Source organism: Mesoplodon mirus, assembly GCF_964341445.2.
Source record: "Mesoplodon mirus genome assembly, chromosome: 7".
Taxonomy (NCBI): domain Eukaryota; kingdom Metazoa; phylum Chordata; class Mammalia; order Artiodactyla; family Ziphiidae; genus Mesoplodon; species Mesoplodon mirus.
The window spans coordinates 82,157,283-82,175,846 of NC_138983.1; the positions used below are offsets into that span (position 1 = coordinate 82,157,283).

General features: G+C 46.8%; 1 protein-coding gene across 1 annotated transcript in view; it reads right to left on the reverse strand.

Moving 5' to 3' along the window:
• Nucleotides 1–18,564, reverse strand: part of LOC309808832 (forkhead-associated domain-containing protein 1-like) — a gene marked incomplete at both ends in the record, with an annotated part of 77,449 nt that overhangs the window by 40,067 nt on the left and 18,818 nt on the right. Inside the window, one exon of the mRNA XM_082629405.1 lies at nt 3,140–3,410. Coding sequence (XP_082485531.1) covers nt 3,140–3,410 — 271 coding nt within the window. The remainder of the gene's footprint in view (nt 1–3,139; nt 3,411–18,564) is intronic.

Sequence of the window (18,564 nt, forward strand, 5' to 3'; positions counted from 1 at the left end):
GTGGAAGGGCTTGTGACAAAAAAGTCTGTGGGCGTGGGTTTTGCCTGATAGGATGAACCCCAATAAGAAGCACTGCCAACTCAGACTGACAGAGACCCACAAAAGTCAAAGAAGCGTCTGGACCCCCAAGCTTCTACAGGCAGGAAGCAGGCTATAAAACTATGCAGCCACATCCATGGGACACCTTTCATAGGAAAGGGAGGACGACTCAGAAGGCGGAACTCACGGACCAGGGGCAGAGCCAAGAGCCCTGGAAAGTCATTTCTGGGCAAGAGTTGGACTGAAGCCCAGTCAAGGAACTGCCGATATTTTCCCAGCTGGACTTCAGAACTGCTTTGGGCCAGGGACTCCTGTGTGTTTCCTGTTTTTCTTCTTTTGGAACAAGAGGAGTGTATGTAGCAGTGATGCTATGTCTGTCCCACCAATATGTGCTGGGTGTGTGAGGGACAGACCCTTTGTTCAGAGGTCTTCAGATTTCTGGAAGTAGTACTTGATGAGCTGAACGTAACGTACTACACCCATGAGCCCCATCTGTACCTGGACTTGATTTAGACGAGATTCTGGAATTTGAGCCGATGCTGTTACTGGGGTGAGATTTTGGGGGGCCTCGGGAGAGAGGAGGAGGAGTGTGAATCATTGAGGACCCGAGGGCAGGCTGTGGTAGCCGGCCTCCAAGATGACTGCTGATAATCCCCGCCTCCTGGTCTTCAGGCCCGTGTGTAGTCTTCTCCCACACTGGAGGGTGACGCCCTGTGTAACCAGCAGGATATTGCAACAATGACAGAGCATGACTTCTGAGGCTTAGTCACAAGAGATGTTGCCATTTCCATCTTGTCCTCCAGGATCACTTGCTCAGGAGGAGCAGCTGCCGTGTCATGAGAATGCTCGAGCCACTCTCTGGGGAGGCCCATGTGGTGAGGAACAGGGGCCTCCTGCTGACACCCATGTGAGCAGCCGTGTTCGAAGTGGATCCTCTGGCCCAGGTCAAGCCTTCAGATGACTGCAGCCTTACGAGGGACCCTGAGCCACAGCCGTCCTGCTAAGCTGCTGCCAAATTCCTGACCCCACAGAAACCGTATAGATGATAACACATGTTTGATTTTGCTTTAGGCTGCTACGTTTGGGGAGAATTCGTTATGCAATCATGATAACTAATACACATTCTGTGTTCATTTTACATGAAGGAGACAAAACATGTTGAGTTCTAGTTAATGGTATATGTGCTAAAACATTTAGGGGGAGGACTACAGATGTGTGCTATTTATTTTGAAATGCATCCAAAAAATAAGATGGATTAATGCAGGACAAGAAGGATGGGTAGACAGAAATGTAATAAAGAGTACAGCAAAGTGTTAGCGGTAGAATTAGGAGGAGAGCTGTCTCTGTAAAATTATTTTTGCTTTGCTGTATGTTTGAACGTTTTCACATTAAAATGCTGGGGTGGGGGCTTCCCTGGTGGCGCAGTGGTTGAGAGTCTGCCTGCCAATGCAGGGGACACGGGTTCGAACCCTGGTCTGGGAAGATCCCACATGCCACGGAGCAGCTGGACCCGTGAGCCACGACTACTGAGCCTGCGCGGCTGGAACTTGTGCTCCGCAACAAGAGAGGCCGCGATGGTTAGAGGCCCGCGCACCGCGATGAAGAGTGGCCCCTGCTCGCCGCAGCTGGAGAAAGCCCTCGCACAGAAGTGAAGACCCAACACAGCCATAAATAAAGAAATAAATAAAATTAAATTAAAAAAAATGCTGGGGGGAAATGGCTGAGTAATTTCTTAACTTGGGTGGTTGGTACATGAGCGTTCCTTAGATGATGATGATGATGATGTAAACTGCAGAGATACCTTTCATTTGCTCCTTAGTCTGTTTATTTCAGAATAATAACTATTATTTGAATGGCTGAGGGAAGTGACTAGGTGAGTGGTCCTGAGTGAGACCAGGGAAGGGTGTGGAGGCATCGAGAGACCTGGGGACTCAGAGGGGTCTGGGGCTGGGACACGGAAAACAGAGAATGGGACCTTCACACCAGTGGCCACAGAAGAAACCTGGGAATCATGCCAGGGACTAAGTCGACCCAGCTACTCTGCCAGTAAGCCTGGCAAGGCCAAGAGGATGGTGACAGACAGGAAGTCTCCTCCCCAAGTGCCATGAGGCCTTCTGGGGGGGAGGGGGGGAGAAGGAAACCCTGATGGCTGTGTGTCCCCAAAGTGACCAGGCTGTGAGTGACAGTCACTGAGATAACCAGCCTTAAATTTGACTGAAAAGCGTTATTTTAGATTAGAGTGAATACATAACCTCTGGAGAAGTAATTTTCTCCATAAGCCTCAGTCTCCTCTTACCTGTAAAATGGTAATAAAATATTTAAAAACCTCCTAAGGCAAGAGGGATTTCAGTTACCAATATGTCTGTACATCTGAGTTGAAGTATATAAATTTAGATTCTGATACAGATTCATATATATTCATATATATGTACAAACACACACACACACACACACTCACCACAGAGGTACTGACGTGTGCAGATGGGCAGAGCACAGTCTTGGAGGAGTTTGTACCAAAAAGTCAACAGGGAGAATTCTGGTGATAAGGGTGACAGCTTATCTTTTACTGTTTTCTAACTTTCTGCTTTCCCCAATTTTTTCACATTTGATTATGTTCTACTTCAGAACCAGAGAACATAAGCAAAAGCCAGAGAAAGACAAATATCATACCATATTGCTTATATGTGGAATCTAAAAAAAGGTACAAATGAACTTATCTACAAAACAGAGATAGAGTTACAGATGTAGAAAATAAACTTATGGTTACCGGGAATAAGTGGTGGGAGGGATAAATTGGAAGAGAGGGATTGACATACACAATACTATACATAAAAGAGATAACTAAGAAGGACCTACTGGATAGCACAGGGAACTCTCCTCAATACTCTGTAATGGTCTATATGGGAAAAGAATCTAAAAAAGAGTGGATACATGTATATGTTGAACAGATTCAGTGTGCTGCATACCTGAAACTAACACAACACTATAAATCAACTGCACCTCAATAAAAATTTTTTAAAAAAGGGGAAAGCAGAAACTGAGACCCATCCTCCTAGCAAAAGCCCCTCCCCTAAGCCGCCAAGGAAGCGCCCATGAGTACCTTGCCTGATGATGGGAACGCTGTGGGCGGCTCTGTCCACCTCGAAGGAGAACATCTTCTCGCTGGCACTCACGGGCCGCCTGTGGGAGGCTGGTGGGACCATGGGGGGCTCGGGGGACCCCTGCGACCAGCTCCTCTGCACTGGCGCTGTCCAGATGCCCGGGTAGAAGGGGGTCTGTGTTGGTGAGGGTGACTGGTTCAGTTGCTGGGTGGCCCAAGGTGGCTGTGGCCTTGGCCAAGGTGCTGGGCCCCTCACCCATGGGAAGGAGACCTGCAGGGGCAGACAAGAGGGTCAGGGGAGGTTACGAGCAGCTGGGGTGGTCTTCACCTTTCTGTCCCGGCGACATAATTGCTGCCCTAGATTTCGGCGTATAAGTCACTTCTCCCAAGAATCCCTCCCACACTCTCCCCAAATTTGGGATGGCGGTCCCCACCATGGGTCACCTTGCACACTATCACACCACCATTTATTGGGTGCAGCCTTCGTGCCAGGCACCCAGTCAAGAGATTCACATGCATTACCTCATTTAATACCCTTGATGCTCTGTGATGAGCCCGAGGCTGAGCAAGACCTAGTGACTTTCCCAGGACCACAGATTTGGCAGTGAGCGTCTGAGCTGGTACAATGCCACCTCTGAGCTCTGAGAGGCTGACAGCTTTTTGTCTACCTTGCTCAGCACCGTATCCTCAGCTCCTAGAATAAACCCTTGGCACATACACAGTAGGTCCTTAAATACTGGTTGAAAGAATGAATGAACACATCTCCGAGATTCAAGCCCAGCTCTCCAGGACACACACATCCACACTGTGTGTCTCCCTGGCACTCCCATTCCACCTGTTCCCCGAAGCCGAGAGCTCTGGGGTGGCAGGCACCCCAACTGGCTCGAAACCCAGCTGGCTCATTAGCCTGTGATCCTCAACATCTGCCACATCTGATTCTTGCCAGACGCTCCATAAATATCTATCGAGGGAACCTTTTTTCATCTGACCCGGCGGAAGATGTCTGTAGCTACTTTCATTAGAGAGCACATCAAAATCCATCTACACCGGGAGAAGCAAATGCTGAGAGGTGCTGACACCTGGCTTTGTCTTGGTTAATGCTGTTGTGGCCATCCCTCCCCGAGCCTAGTGGTTAAACCGTGACATCGTGAATGCTACCATTTACTGTAATTACTCACCGATTTCTCGCGATAGCCCTGAAGGGGAGGAGCTCTCCTTATTCCTAGCTTACAAATGAGGCTTGGAGAGGTTAAGGACTTCACCAAGCTCAGGTGGTGGTGGAGAGGGTGGTGGGACTGGGGTTCTGGAAAGCTCTTTCCCTCTCTGTCTCTCTCTCCCTTCTCTGCCCCGCCCCCAGTCTCTTGGCAGAAAAAAACACACTTTTCAAGGAAGAAGCTAAGTTCAAAGGTTTGCCGCCTGTGGCGGTCACGTTTCTCTTTCTGCAGACTGCAGACACATAATGAGAAACAGGACAGAATGCTTCCGAAATAGGAGCACTGGCAGACAGAACTTCCTATAGCTCCAGCTGGATTGTATTCAAGAGGAAGGTTCTCCACTCACTCAGGTTCCCAAACCAGTCTTTTAGCTACAGTCTTTCCCAGCCAAGTCAAGAATCTGGTGAATTCCCCTGAAGACTTTTTTGGAGTCAGGGAGAACACTGTTCGGGAAAATCAAACTCCAATTGCCTGGCGACACCTGGCCCAGCATTTATGATGACACTGGCCCCGTTGAAACCTGTCTCAGGAACGGACTTGGCAGTGTTCCAGAACTCTGTTACCTTATGTGAAGATTCGAATTTCTCTCCACTGTGGGCACCTCGGTCTCCACCTAAGCTTTCTTCCTTTCTCTCCTTTCAGAAGCTGAGGTGTCCTGCTCCTGCCTTGCACTCACTTCTCCATCCATCCGATCCCTTCCCGTCCTCTCCTCTGGGGCTGTCTTGCCTCAATCATTCCTACAACCTTTCCTCATCGATTTAATAAAGATTTATCGAATGAAAGGGCTGAAGGTGGGAAGGGGGAAATTTGAATATGTTTTACCCCCGCCTGAGAGAAAACAAATCGAGAGACCACGGGTAGTGTGGAGGAATTCCCTTTTGTGCTGGGATGCTCAGGTAGATGTGCCTCACTGCCCACTAACTGCCAGGGTGCTGAAGGGAGTGCTCATATCTCATGCCTCAAGTGATCCACTGCCGTAGTGGACAGGCCGCAACCCACCTGGCTCTTCTGGAAATTCCAGGAATCTCCCTCCCAATCTGTCGGCCCATTGCTGTGGGTGGGGCTAAGCAATCAACCAATCACACTCCCTGGACATACTGATTGGTTCAGTGGTGGGGCAAGTGATCCAATCAGAGCCAAGGAGAACCAAGAAGACTTGGCTGGACACCAGGATCTGGAGTGACCTGGTGGGACTTCAGAATGCAGCCAGCATGAGGGAGTGGAGCCCAGACATGGAGAGAGGGAAGCTGTTTATTTATTTTTCAGATTGTGGTAAATAACCTGCAACATAAAATTTATCATCTTAGCCATTTTAAAGTATACAGTTCAGTGGTGTTAAGTATAGTCACATTTCTGTGAGATGGATCTCCAGAACTTTTTCGTCTTGCAAAACGTAAACTCTATTAACCATTAGACAACAACTCCCCATTCCCTCCGCCACCCAGCCCGTGGTGACCAACATTCTGTCTCTATGAATTGGACTACTCTAAGTACCAAGTACCTCAAATAAGTGAAATCACATGGTACCTGTCTTTTTGTGACTGGCGTATTTCACTTAGCATAATGCCCTCAAGGTTCATCCATGTTGTAACATGTCAGAATTTCCTTCTTTTATTTTATTATTTTTTTGTGTGTGTGGTAGGCGGGCCTCTCACTGCTGTGGCCTCTCTCGTTGTGGAGCACAGGCTCCGGACGCGCAGGCTCAGCGGCCATGGCTCACGGGCCCGGCCGCTCCGCGGCATGCGGGATCCTCCCGGACTGGGGCATGAACCCGTGTCCCCTGCATCGGCAGGCGGACTCTCAACCACTGCGCCACCAGGGAAGCCCTTCCTTCATTTTTAAGGCTAAATAATATTCCACCATACAGTTTAGAGTGTATTTTGTTTATCCATTAAGCGTCATGGGCACTTGGGTGGTTTCTACCTCATGGCTATTATAACTATGCTGCTGTGAACATGGTGGGGAAAATAAGGAAGCTGGTTTTGAGCACTGGCTGGGGTGCTACCCTGAAGTGCTCCATCCCTGAGGCTGGCTAGAGCTGGTTTCTGTTGCTTGCAGCACACAGAGCCCGAACGATAGGGCCCCTAGTGGGAAGGAGCCAAAGATGTATAAACGCAGCAGAGACTCCTAGCTCGTCGGGTTTAAAAATTTAAAAATAAAGGTTTTTTTTTTTTTTTTTTCTCTGAAGCATGTTGGTTGAGGGTAGCTTTAGTTGGATGGTTAAAGTTGGTTTTCTCTAGTTTCCCGGCTTGCTTTATCAAAGGGAAGGTCAAGGTTTTCTCAGAAATTGCTGCTGGCAACTACAACGATACAGGCAGGGAGAAAAGCAAACATAAGAAGAAGACTCACATTAAAAGCTAGCTCTGGGCTGTACAGGAAGCATGGGGTCAAGGTCAGTTATCAACAAGTTTGTTTTTATTATTTATTTATTTTAGATTTAATTCTATTTATTTTTGTCTGTGTTGGGTTTTCGTTGCTACGTGCAGGCTTTCTTTAGTTGCGGCGAGCGGGGGGCTACTCTTGTTGTGGTGCGCAGGCTTCTCCTTGTGGTGGCTTCTCTTGTTTCGGAGTGTGGGCTCTAGGCGCATGGGCTGCAGTAGCTGGGGCACATGGGCTCAGCAGTTGTGGCACGTGGGCTCTAGAGCGCAGGCTCAGTAGTTGTGGCGCATGGGCTTAGTTCCTCCACGACATATGGGATCTTCCCAGACCAGGGCTCGAACCTGTGTCCCCTGCACTGGCAGGTGGATTCTTATCCACTGTGTCACCAGGGAAGTCTTCAAGTCTGTTTTTAGAAACTTTAGTTTAAAAATACACGCTAATGCCTTTTCTCTTTCTTTGTGTCTGTTCTCTGACCATATGGTATGTTGCCATGGTTGGGTTTTTTGTTTTGTTTTTGAGGTAGCATATGTGATACTCCTGATTTCTTTTCCATACTACCTTTAAAATAGCAGGTTGGGGCTTCCCTGGTGGTGCAGTGGTTGAGAGTCCGCCTGCCGATGTAGGGAACACGGGTTCGTGCCCCGGTCCGGGAAGATCCCACATGCCACAGAGCGGCTAGGCCCGTGAGACATGGCCACTGAACCTGCGCGTCTGGAGCCTGTGCTCCGCAACGGGAGAGGCCACAACAGTGAGAGGCCCGTGTACCGAAAAAAAAAAAAAAAGCAGGTTGTCAACCACCTGGATTAACCATGACCACATCCACGGCTGAATTTATATTAGCTTTAATAAACACAGATCAATGATTTACTCAAGAAAACACTATCCATTTTTTTTCAAATTATCTATTTGTTCTTTGTGTTATTTCCCCAATATCTGCTTCTAACCCTGTAAAGAGTATAAGTTGAACGGGAGACCCTAAAAAAAATTGGAAGTAGTTTGCACATCGAGTGCCTACAGTACACATGAATTCTGCCAGGAAGCCCTGGAGCCTGCAGAGAAGGTGGAAACTTAGACCTTGCCCTTGGAGAGCTTGTTATGTGCTCTGCCATTTGTAAGTAATTGTGGACAATACAACGGCTATGAGCCACTGTGTAGAGAAGCCACAGATGTGCCACAGACTGTGCTGGGCACTTAATGCACGTCATCTCATCTGATCTCCAGAATAATCTTGCAGGAGGCATTTTACCCCTCATTGTGTGGATTAAGAAACTGAAGCTCAGAGAGGTTAAATGACTTGCCCAACGTCTCACGGCCAGGAAGTGGTGACACAATTTGACTCCAATACCTGTGCTCTTAGGACTTCTAGGTTACTCGAAGTCATGATTTATTACCTGCTTTCCATACTCACAAACGGATCTTAGATGATTGGTTAGTGAATGATAGGATATATTCCGAGTTAAAAAAAGGAAATGACCATTAGATTGTGTGAAAAACCACAAGACATCGCATGGGCTACTTAGAAATGGGATTTTCTAGGAACACTGACAACTGTCTTATGGAAGTGTTATTCATCTGGTACATGCCACGCCCTGGAAGCAGCTCAGAGGACCCCAGCCTCCATCCGGGAAGACCTGTGGTATGTTTACTGCTGTACCAGAGGAGTCCTGGGCCCAGCTGGTACCCGCTCACGAGAACCGATTGTTAAATGTCCAGGAATTTTGCGAACTGGTTGATAAACACAGCCATTAATAAGAATTAACTTACATAAATTTACCATTAAATTATATCAGAAAAAAAGGTGATACAAACTTAAAACTCACCTCTTCTTAATTATTTTACTCTATTTTATTATTACCTATGCTCTTGAGTTTATTTCACTCTACTATATGTTTCTGTTGGAAATGCTACATAGTAATGTGTTACCACACCTCTCTTTCCTTCTCTGTATTCAGGGATGTGTCACTGGGAGCTGGAAATTGACCGTGGAGTGCGTATTACAACATAGAAATCAGGAAATGTTATAAATGAGGGCTTGATTTTTAAAAACTTTTATAAATAGGTTTAATAATGGTGGTTCATGTAGAGCTTGATTTTGTTTGTTTGTTTGTTTTGTTGATTGCCTAGACTTAAGACAGTAATGGAGAAAATGGTAACAATGCAGCTTATACAAAAGCATGTTGTGTCTTAGCCATTATGTTATGAATAGAGCAAAAAATTGGGGAAACGTTCTTCCAGTATTTGAAAATTATTATCTGATGCAGCAACAAACTCACTCATGTCACTGATGAACATGTGGAGTTCTAACGTCTTTCTTTTTTCACTTGTATTATTCATAAATCCAAAATATCCAAAAATACCCACGAGTGCTCAGGTTGGGAACTCTCTCATTCGTCAACTGCAATGAGAAATTGGCTATGGATACAAGAGTTCAGCTAAAGTCAATGAAAGCATTCTGTGAGACTTAGCTGGCTATATAGAATTTACAAGAAAGAGTACTGTATTTCTTGTTACATGGATAGACTGTGCTACACATTCTTTATATCAGTAAACCTTATGCTATGCATCCATGTACTTTACTTTTTCCAGAGAGCTGGTCATTAAATATTTACCAGCCAATTGCTGGCTGTGCTGGCACCCAGCAGAGTGCCTGCTATGGTAGGTGTTCACTGACTGAGCTGAACGGTTGGCAAACGGAGTGTAAATAAAAAGCACTTTGATTCTGGGGCTGGGATGGGGAAAATACATGCTAAGCCTGGCGCATCTTGTAACAGCAGAGAGTAAGGAAGTGCCCAAAACGAAAAGGTGGGGAGATGCTCAAGGACACAGTAAGCAATCTGAAAGAGCTCCCAGTGGCCAAGGCTGGAAGAATTTGAGCGAAGAAATACTTAATGAGTATTGGATTATAAACTCAAACTGTAAAATCAGTATGCATGAGTCCATACTGACCTAGATACATTAGCGAGTAAGTACATAAAGGAGGGAGAAGAGATCGTCTTCCTTACAGAAGAATTTAACATACATAGATGTGGAGCTTAATTCCCACAGTCTGGAAGGGCCTGGGGGGTAGGGGTGATGGTGGCGAGGAAGCACACTGACCCCAGCATGGAGGAGCCATGGACCTGGAAAGACAGAATGGAGACTAGAAAACATGGCCAGTAGATCTCAGAAGCCAGGAGAGGGGGCTTCTTGGTGCCAGGACAAAAGGCCTTTATCTCAACAGCTCCCGGGGTGTCACCGTAACTCAGAGACGGGTAATAATTCTATGTCCCCAAGAAAAGGGTAAATTATGTACGGGGTTTCAGTGTGAGAAATCAGGATTATACATTTAGAACACAGAACCGCCAAGTTATACATTATTTTTAGGTTTTGGAACTTAAAAGAATTAAGTCCCTTTGAGCTGTTCAGAAAAGCCATTCGTTTGGGTTTTTCCCAGCTGTGTTAAAGGAGATCTGGCCCATCTAATTTTCCCATTTTCTTGTAAATCTTCAACCTTACGGTTTTTCCTTTCCTTTTAAGTTCTAATCAGCTTCCTGGTCAGTCCATAAAATGTGAAATAGAATCTAATGAGAAAACAGCCGGATTTTTGCAAATAGCTTTTGCTACCCCTAGACTTGGCCTGCTTCAATTCGGTCTTGCCAGATTGAGAGATGGAATGAATGAATGAATGAATGAATGATCATCAACTAAGTTCAGAGAAGGAGCAACGTGGTTCTGGTTTGGTAACAAAGGGTGTGGTCTGCCAGAGGAAGCAGGAAGCGGCCCGGTTCCTGGCCGGGTCCGGGTTCTGTCTCAGCAGGATGCTAAGGGTTCAGCCCGCGCTCCCGTCTCCACCTCCCCCGATGTCATCTGCATTGCCTGTAGACATCTGGTGACAACACAGCGTCAGGGGTCCTTGTGTGTGAGTTTTTGCTGCGGAGGCCGAGCCTGAGGCTGCCTGCTGCCCCGTGCCCTCCACTTCACTGATCTTGGGAAATCGCCTTTGATATAAAACACCCAGCCTCAGGATTTCTCATCACATCAGTAGGTCCCCACGGGACCTGTAAAAGCACAAGGTAGAGGAAATCCTACGAGGTCAGGTAGATGACAAAGCTTGACCAGAAAGAGGCTTTGTTCTGAAGGGCCCCATGCTCTCTGGTCATTCACTCAGTTGCCGGCTTCTCAACCCCCGGTACAGTAAAGCCACATCCTCCTCAACAACGGGCCCTATTCAGAGGTCCCAGGAACGTGGAAACGCCACCCTTCTTGGGGATGGACAACTAAGGCCCTGACTCTGAGCTTCTCATCACACCTGTTCACCACAGGAGAGAAATGAGCAACTCTGCTTCCTTGGAGACTGGCCTGGGACTTTTCCAATGGAAAAGTGGATTATTCGTCATTTCCCTCCCCCCACATCCCTAGTGGCAAATCCCGTTCGGAAGGCTCCACTTAGGCAATAGGAATGCTTCCTAATGTCATGGACATCTTCTTTGTTTTTGTCTCCGCCGCATCCATTTCTTCCATCTTCTGGATGGGCACTTTAATTTTTTTGCAGGGAAGACACCCTTTCCCTGACAACCCTGAGTCCATAGAACTCTGACCCTTCCACCCCAGGGGTGAGACCATAACCCAGGTCTGGCCAATCAGAGCATTCCTTGCCCCTGGCCTCAGGGATTGGTTCAGGGGAAGCCACGTGATCCAAGCCACTGCCAATGAAGATGCTGGCTCTTTCCCTGGAACTGCTACTTTGTAGGGTGCTGGGGCTGCTGCTGGCCACTTTCCTACAGGTGAGGCAAGAGTCTGTCTGAGATTGGGAAGCTAACAGGGAAGAAAGAGTCAGATTCCTGACCATGATTTGGGCGCCTGGATCCAGCTGGGCCTAAGCTGCAGCTTTTGGCCTTTTCAGTTCCATGAGCTTTTTTTTTTTTTTTTGCCTAGGCTAGTTTTAGTTGGTTTTCTGACACTTGCAAACAATCAAATTTCCTGGACAGTATGCTTATTGAGACTTTAGCATAAGCATCACTATGTACTCAGAGTGAAAGTTGTTTTAAAGGTTATGACATGCTCAAATAAAACCCACCAGACTGTCATCATGCACCAAATTTACCTTTCAACTTATAAAAGTAAAGCAGCATCTCCAGAGAAGAATGATTTAAGACCAAGGAACCAATCATAAGACAAGTAGTAAAACACTGCTTAGAGAAACTTTGATAGATAAATAGTTCTCTAGCTACAGCAGGCTTCAGACTACAAACCCCAAATTTCTGCTTCAAAAGTGACTCAGGGAAGACATTCCATAGTTTCATTTATTTCGTTTTTTGGCCTCGCCGTGCACTTGTGGGATCTTAGTTACCTGACCAGGAATTGAACCCACGCCCTCAGCAGTGAGAGCACTGAGTCCTAACCACTGGACCACCAGGGAATTCCCAACAGTCCACAGTTTTAAAAGAAAACTTTCCAGTTGAAGAAACAGGCAAAATTTGTAATATGCATCCGTTGTATATATAATATGTTAATGTCTAGTATATTTATCAGATCCATGTCAATGTAATTATATTATTACTATATTTGCAAATGCATATATATGTGTATGTATATTTAGAACCACATATTTCCAGCTCTCTTTTAAAGAGGTATTGAAAAGTCTGTTCAAAATTTAGTTTTCCAGCTTGTCTGTTTTTTCTTATTCCTCAGTAAACTTAAGCAATTAACCAGCACATTTCCTGGCACACAGTAAGGCTCAATCTGAGTGAGTTCTTTCTCCCCAGCTCCCCCGTCTATTTTAAGTTCTTCTTTCAGAAACCAAGTCAAATTAAAGAGGCAGTACTGCATAATGTTACAAGCAGAGGCTGGTCAACGTTTTCTGTAGAGCCAGACAGTAAGCATTTCCAGCCCTGTGGGCCATAGGATCTGCCCAGCTTACTCTGCCCTTGTAGCCGACAACACAGGCAATACTGAAATGAATGGGATGGCTGTGTTCCCAGGAAACTTTACAAAGACAGGGGATGGCCCGCAATTGGCCCTGGGCCATAACGTGCCGACCTCGGGTTAAGACCTTGGGATCCGGCGTCACACAGACTCTGGTCCGGCTCCCGGCTCTGCTCCTTCTCTGGGACCCTGACGAGTGTGTCATTTCTGTGCCTTGTCTGTAAGACACAGGGATACTAACAGCCATTTCTTAGTCTGTGAGAAGTGCGTGAGATAGTGCACGTGAAATGCTGGGAACACTTCCTGGTCCATAATAAATGAGCATAAAATATTAGCCATCAGGTGTGATCACCATCGTCAAAAAAGAAAAAGAAAGGGGGCAACTGAATTTGTCCAGGAACGGCAGCAATATCCCTGGTAAACAGTTAGTGGGTGGACTTCCCTGGGCGCACAGTGGTTAAGAATCCACCTGCCAATGCAGGGGACAGGGATTCGAGCCCTGGTCCAGGAAGATCCCACATGCCGCGGAGCAACTAAGCCCATGGGCCACAACTACTGAGCCTGTGCTCTAGAGCCCGCGAGCCACAACAACTGAGCCCGCATGCCACAACTACTGAAGCGCATGCACCTAGAGCCCATGCTCCGCAACAAGAGAGGCCTCCGCAATGTGAAACCCGCGCACTGCAACGAAGGTTAGCCCCCGCTCGCCGCAACTAAAGAAAGCCCGCGCGCATCAACGAAGACCCAACGCAGCCAAAAATAAATAAATAAAATAAATAAAATAATTAAAGAAAAAAAGTTAGTGGGGCCAGGGACTTCCCTGGCCCTCCAGTGGTTAAGACTCCACGCTTCCAAAGCACGGGGTGCAGGTTTGATCCCCGGTTAAGGAACTAAGATCCTGCATTGGTGCAGCCAAAAAATAAGTTAGTGGAGCCAAACAAGCAAGGAAGCCAGATAACTGAAAATGCATTTTCTTCTATTATCAGTGGCTTTCGTTTTTACCCACATAATGAATCATCCCCTGTCAGCGTGTGAAACTGCAGGTTGGACTGGGAATTGCAAGACCTTCCTTAACCGCTGGGCAGTGAAGGACCTGCCTGGGCTCTCACGGCCCCACGATGCTTCGTGCTATTAGGGAAAGGCTCCAAGGGACTCAGGAGAGCCGGCTTTTAATCCTGTCTCTGGATCTATATGACTGATGCCTAACCTTGGGGAAGTCACTGAAACTCTCTGAGCCTCAGTTTATGCCATGATAGGGGTGGTCCCAGGGACCTCTATAAAAACAACTGAAGGGGGAAAGGGGACCTGGGATTAATGAGTAGCTCCTTGGCAGAAATTGGAAATTGAAGCTCAGAAAGGTAAAGCCAGTTGCAGCTGGCATTTCAACTTGGGTCCATCCAACTCCAAAGCCCTTGCTTTCTCGATTGTGTTCTGCAGAGCTTCCCCATTAAAGCAGCAAGGAATATTGGCCGACAGAGGGCGCTCTTCTCGCAAGACAGGACGTCATGACATTGCAGGGACAGAAGACAGTATCCAGGAGCCACGGGGGAGAGTCTGGCTGGACTGGGAACAGGGCAGAGCAGGCTACAGGGAAGGCCAGACACAGGCAGTCATGGGGATGGGGGCTGCCGATAAGGAGCTGTCAACCCCCTCATGGAACAACTCGGCACGTCATTTGTGGCGCCTGGCTTCCTTTTTCATTCTGGCCATTTCCATCCGTTTTGCCGTATTTCAGAATAGAGAAAGACATGATGGATACATATGGGTGACGTGGGTTTCCTTACTCAGCTGCCTTGTAAGAACGGCGCCCCTGTGACTAGCACAGCTTGTTTCCACACCCCTTTTCCCAGAGCTCAGAAAGCATGAGTAAAGGCAACAACAAACAAAACCCACAACACGGCGGCACACCTGACTCTGGGACCTCAATTTCCCACGCCTGGTGCCAAGACTCTATGGGATTAATCAACGGTTGCTTCAGGGCATTGAAGATGGCCCTGCGGGTTATGTCCTGCACAGCTTCAGTGGGCGCCATCCACGTGGACTACGTTGTGAATGGTGAACCTGGAGTTGTGCAATATGGCAGCCCTAGGTAATACTTTGATGAGAGAGCTATAATTTACAAAGTATGGTCCTGGGGGCTTCCTTGGTGGCACAGTGGTTGAGAGTCCACCTGCCGATGCAGGGGACACGGGTTTGTGCCCCGGTCCGGGAAGATTCCACATGCCGCGGAGCGGCTGGGCCAGTGAGCCATGGCCGCTGAGCCTGCACGTCCGGAGCCTGTGCTCTGCAACGGGAGAGGCCACAACAGTGAGAGGCACGCGACCGCAAAAAAAAAAAAAAAAAAGGATGGTCCTGGGCACAACCTGGCTGCCAATGCACTTTGTCAAACAAGAGTTTTTCTTTATATTTTTCCATCTTGTATGTTATTCTATGGGTAATTTATCTGCAAATATATTTATCTGCAAGCGGGGGCAGGTCTTGGGAGGCTTCCCTGTCCAAAAGGACATTTACAAAGGAGGCATCTTGGCTGCTCCATGCTGGTTTGCTTGACTCTAAAGCTGAGGGTTATCATGTGCTTATTAGGTGCCAGACGCTGGACTAAGCAATTTACGCACTTTGCCCACTTAATACCACAGTCACTCAAGGTGGTAGGAACTATTGTTACAGGAGTGGGGACCGAGGCCCTGAGAGGTAGATGATTTGTGCACGTCCAGTATAAAAGCCGGTCAAGAGCAGGGCTGGGACAGCGCTGGAGTCAGTCTGACCTCAGGGCACGTGCTCTAACCACTGTGACATCTGCACACACATCTGGATTCCTAAGCGCCCCGCACCTCACCCCCCTCCCCCAGTAAAATGCTGTCACACCCTCCTCTATTGGTTAGGGTCACCACAAAACCTGAACTAAATGCTTTCATTTGGGAACTCTTTGTCGGGAGAAGAACAGTTCTCATCATACTTAATCTGTATGATAACAGTGCAGTCCTCCGTGGAAACTCCATCCAAGGAGGAAACACAGCGCCCTCACCAGGGACCCCAAAATCAATTGGAAACAAGAATATGCCGGAAGCAAGACAGCCACGAATTTTTTAGAAAAACTGGGCTTCAAAATATTTGATGAGAGATGCTCTTCAATACCTCTCCCTTTTCCCCTCTTCCTTTCTCTTCTTTTAAATAGCCAGCAGGTTGGGGTCATCAGGAAGTGGAAGTTGTAGGAAGGTGTCAGTCAGTCCACAGGCTGCCCTCACACGGACGCTGCAAAGGACCCCTCCATGAATAAGAGCATCATGGATGGAAGCTTCTCAAGCTGGGGACGCCCCGGCAGAGAGCACTTTTGAGAAGATGGGGCTGTGGAGAGTCCTGCAAAGTGCCCTGGGCACAGGCCGGGGGAACACTTGTGCAGCTGCCTGTAGTCAACCGAGGAATGAAGCAAGGTGCAAGTGCGTGTAGGAATAAGAATTGAAAAAATCCGTGCATATTCGAGTGACCGTGAGAGTATGCTTTCCTCGGTGTGAAAACCAGTCAAGGCTACTGCTCCAGCTAGCATCAGACTAAATGGTTTTCTCCCCTCCTTTTTCCACAAGTGGGGATAGTGTTTAATTTGCACTGACAAGCTGTGTGGCCCTGGGGAAATTACTTAACCTCTCTGAGTTTCGGATTCCTTGTCTGTCAAATGGGGATCATGGGAGAACCCATCTCATAGGTTGCTGTGAGCGTGAAATAAGGGAGAGCAGGTGCATTGCTTAGCACAGTGCTGTTCACGTCAGTGATTCCTCCTGCTGCTCTCCTGGTTTCTCTTCTTACAAAGCATCTTCTTCCGTCTTATCTACTCAAGGTTAGAGGTCGTCATCACTTTTCCCCACAATTATATAAGAAGCACCTTGTAAAATAAAGTCCCCATTCCATAGTTGTACACCCGTGTTCATAACAAACTTACTCAAAATGGCCAAAAGGTGGAAGCAACCCAAGTGGCCATGGATGGATGAACAGGTAAACAAAATGTGGTGAATCCATACAATGAAATATTCAACTGGAATGAACCATGAGGATATCATACTAAGTGAAATAAGATGGTCACAAAAGGACAAACAATGTAAGGTTCCATTTATATGAGGAACCTAGAATAGTCCAATTCACAGACACAGAAAGCATGGTGGGAGGGGAGGAAGGAAGCAGGGGGTTTGATGTGATGGGCATAGAGTTTCAGTTTGGGAAGATGAACAAAGTTCTGAAGATGGATGGGGGTGATGGCTGCACAACAGTGTGAATAGATTTAATGCCACTGTGAACTGTGCACTTAAACATGGTTAAGATGGTAAATTTTATGTGTATTTTACCATAATTTTGAAAATTAAAAGTTAAAAACAAACCCCAAAATGAAATACCTCCAAGGTTTCTCCGAGGTTTGGGGTGATAGAAATGGAGAAAAATGTTCTGAGAGCAGGTTGTGGTGATGGCTGCACAACTCCATCAATATATTCAAATTGATTGAATTGGACACTTAAAATGGGTGAAGTTACTGTTATGTAAATTGTACTTCAGTGAAGCTGTTAAGAGCAAGCAAGCAAACAAACACTTGCTGTGATCCGGAGGAAACTTTGGAGGATGAAGGAGCTGTTCACTGTCTTGATTGTGGCTATGGTTTCACAGGTGTACCCATATGTCAAAGCCCATCCACTTACAGACTTTAAACATGTGACGTTTATGGCATGTCAATTATATCTCAAGAAAGCTGTATTTTAAAAAGGCAGAAGAGTATTCCATATATAAATGAACTCCTTATAGTATATTAAACTCCTTATAATATATTAAACAATATAATATATTAAACAATGCCCCCTTTGGATGGAAATAGTTTTCAAATTTTATGCCCCTATAAATAATATTTCAATAAATATCTTTGTAGGAAAAAAGAAGAAAAAAATGCAGATATTGTTTGCTGCTCCCCCTCTTCTTCTCCCCACGGGCAAGCCACAAAGTCAGAATTTCCCAGGGAGGGGGCCTGAGAACCTGTAATTTTACTGAACATTCCTGAAAAATTCTTGGAATCAGACATGTTGGGGCACATTGAATCAAACTTCATGAACTTGGATTTTCAGGCTTGGGAGTGTGAAATCCCCTTTTCTTTGATCCCTAAAAAATTCTGTAAGTGTTCCATACAAATGATTCTAAATTCCCAGGCCCTACTCCCAGGGAGGATGTGTATGGTTGCCAGATTTCGCATAAATAAAGAAATGAATAAATCAATATATAATAAACTATAGGGTGTCCGTTAAATCTGAATTTCAGATAAACACCAAATAATTTTTTTAGCATAAGTGGTTCCTTGCAATAGTTGGGCCACACCTGTACATAACAATTATTTGTTGCTTCTCTGAAATTCAGATTTAACTGGGTGTCCTGTATTTCATCTGGGAATCCTAAGTATGAGTCCTCAGGCCTTGGGTGAAGCCCAGATCTGCACTGTGGGTCTGCTCCCCACGTGCTTCTGACGAGGGGGATCCTTAGAACCCATGTTGAGAACCCCTGATCAGGTCAACACCTTCTGGGTCAGGAGCCCCTCCTCAGGGCGGCCAGTGGATCCCAGTGCATCCCACAAGTGAGCACACTTTAATGTTGGTCCAAGGAGGAAAAGGGGGCTGAGAAGCAGCAGGAGAAAACTGCCCCAGATTTTCAAAGCCAAACGTGGTGTATGCGGTGTCATGGGCCCTGCAGCCGGAGGGACGGTGCTGATCTTCTCTGAGTGAGTATTTAGGGCTGCCTAGGGGACCGACACCACAGGATTCTGTCTAGATTCTCTAAACTTTATTTATTTATAACCAGCCTCGTCCCAGAAAGGACTTTAAGCCTCAGAAGTCTCAGTCCATGCAGCGTTCTTGGTGCTGGGGAGTGAGGTTAACACGCCGTCTCTCTGGGACACACACGACAGGT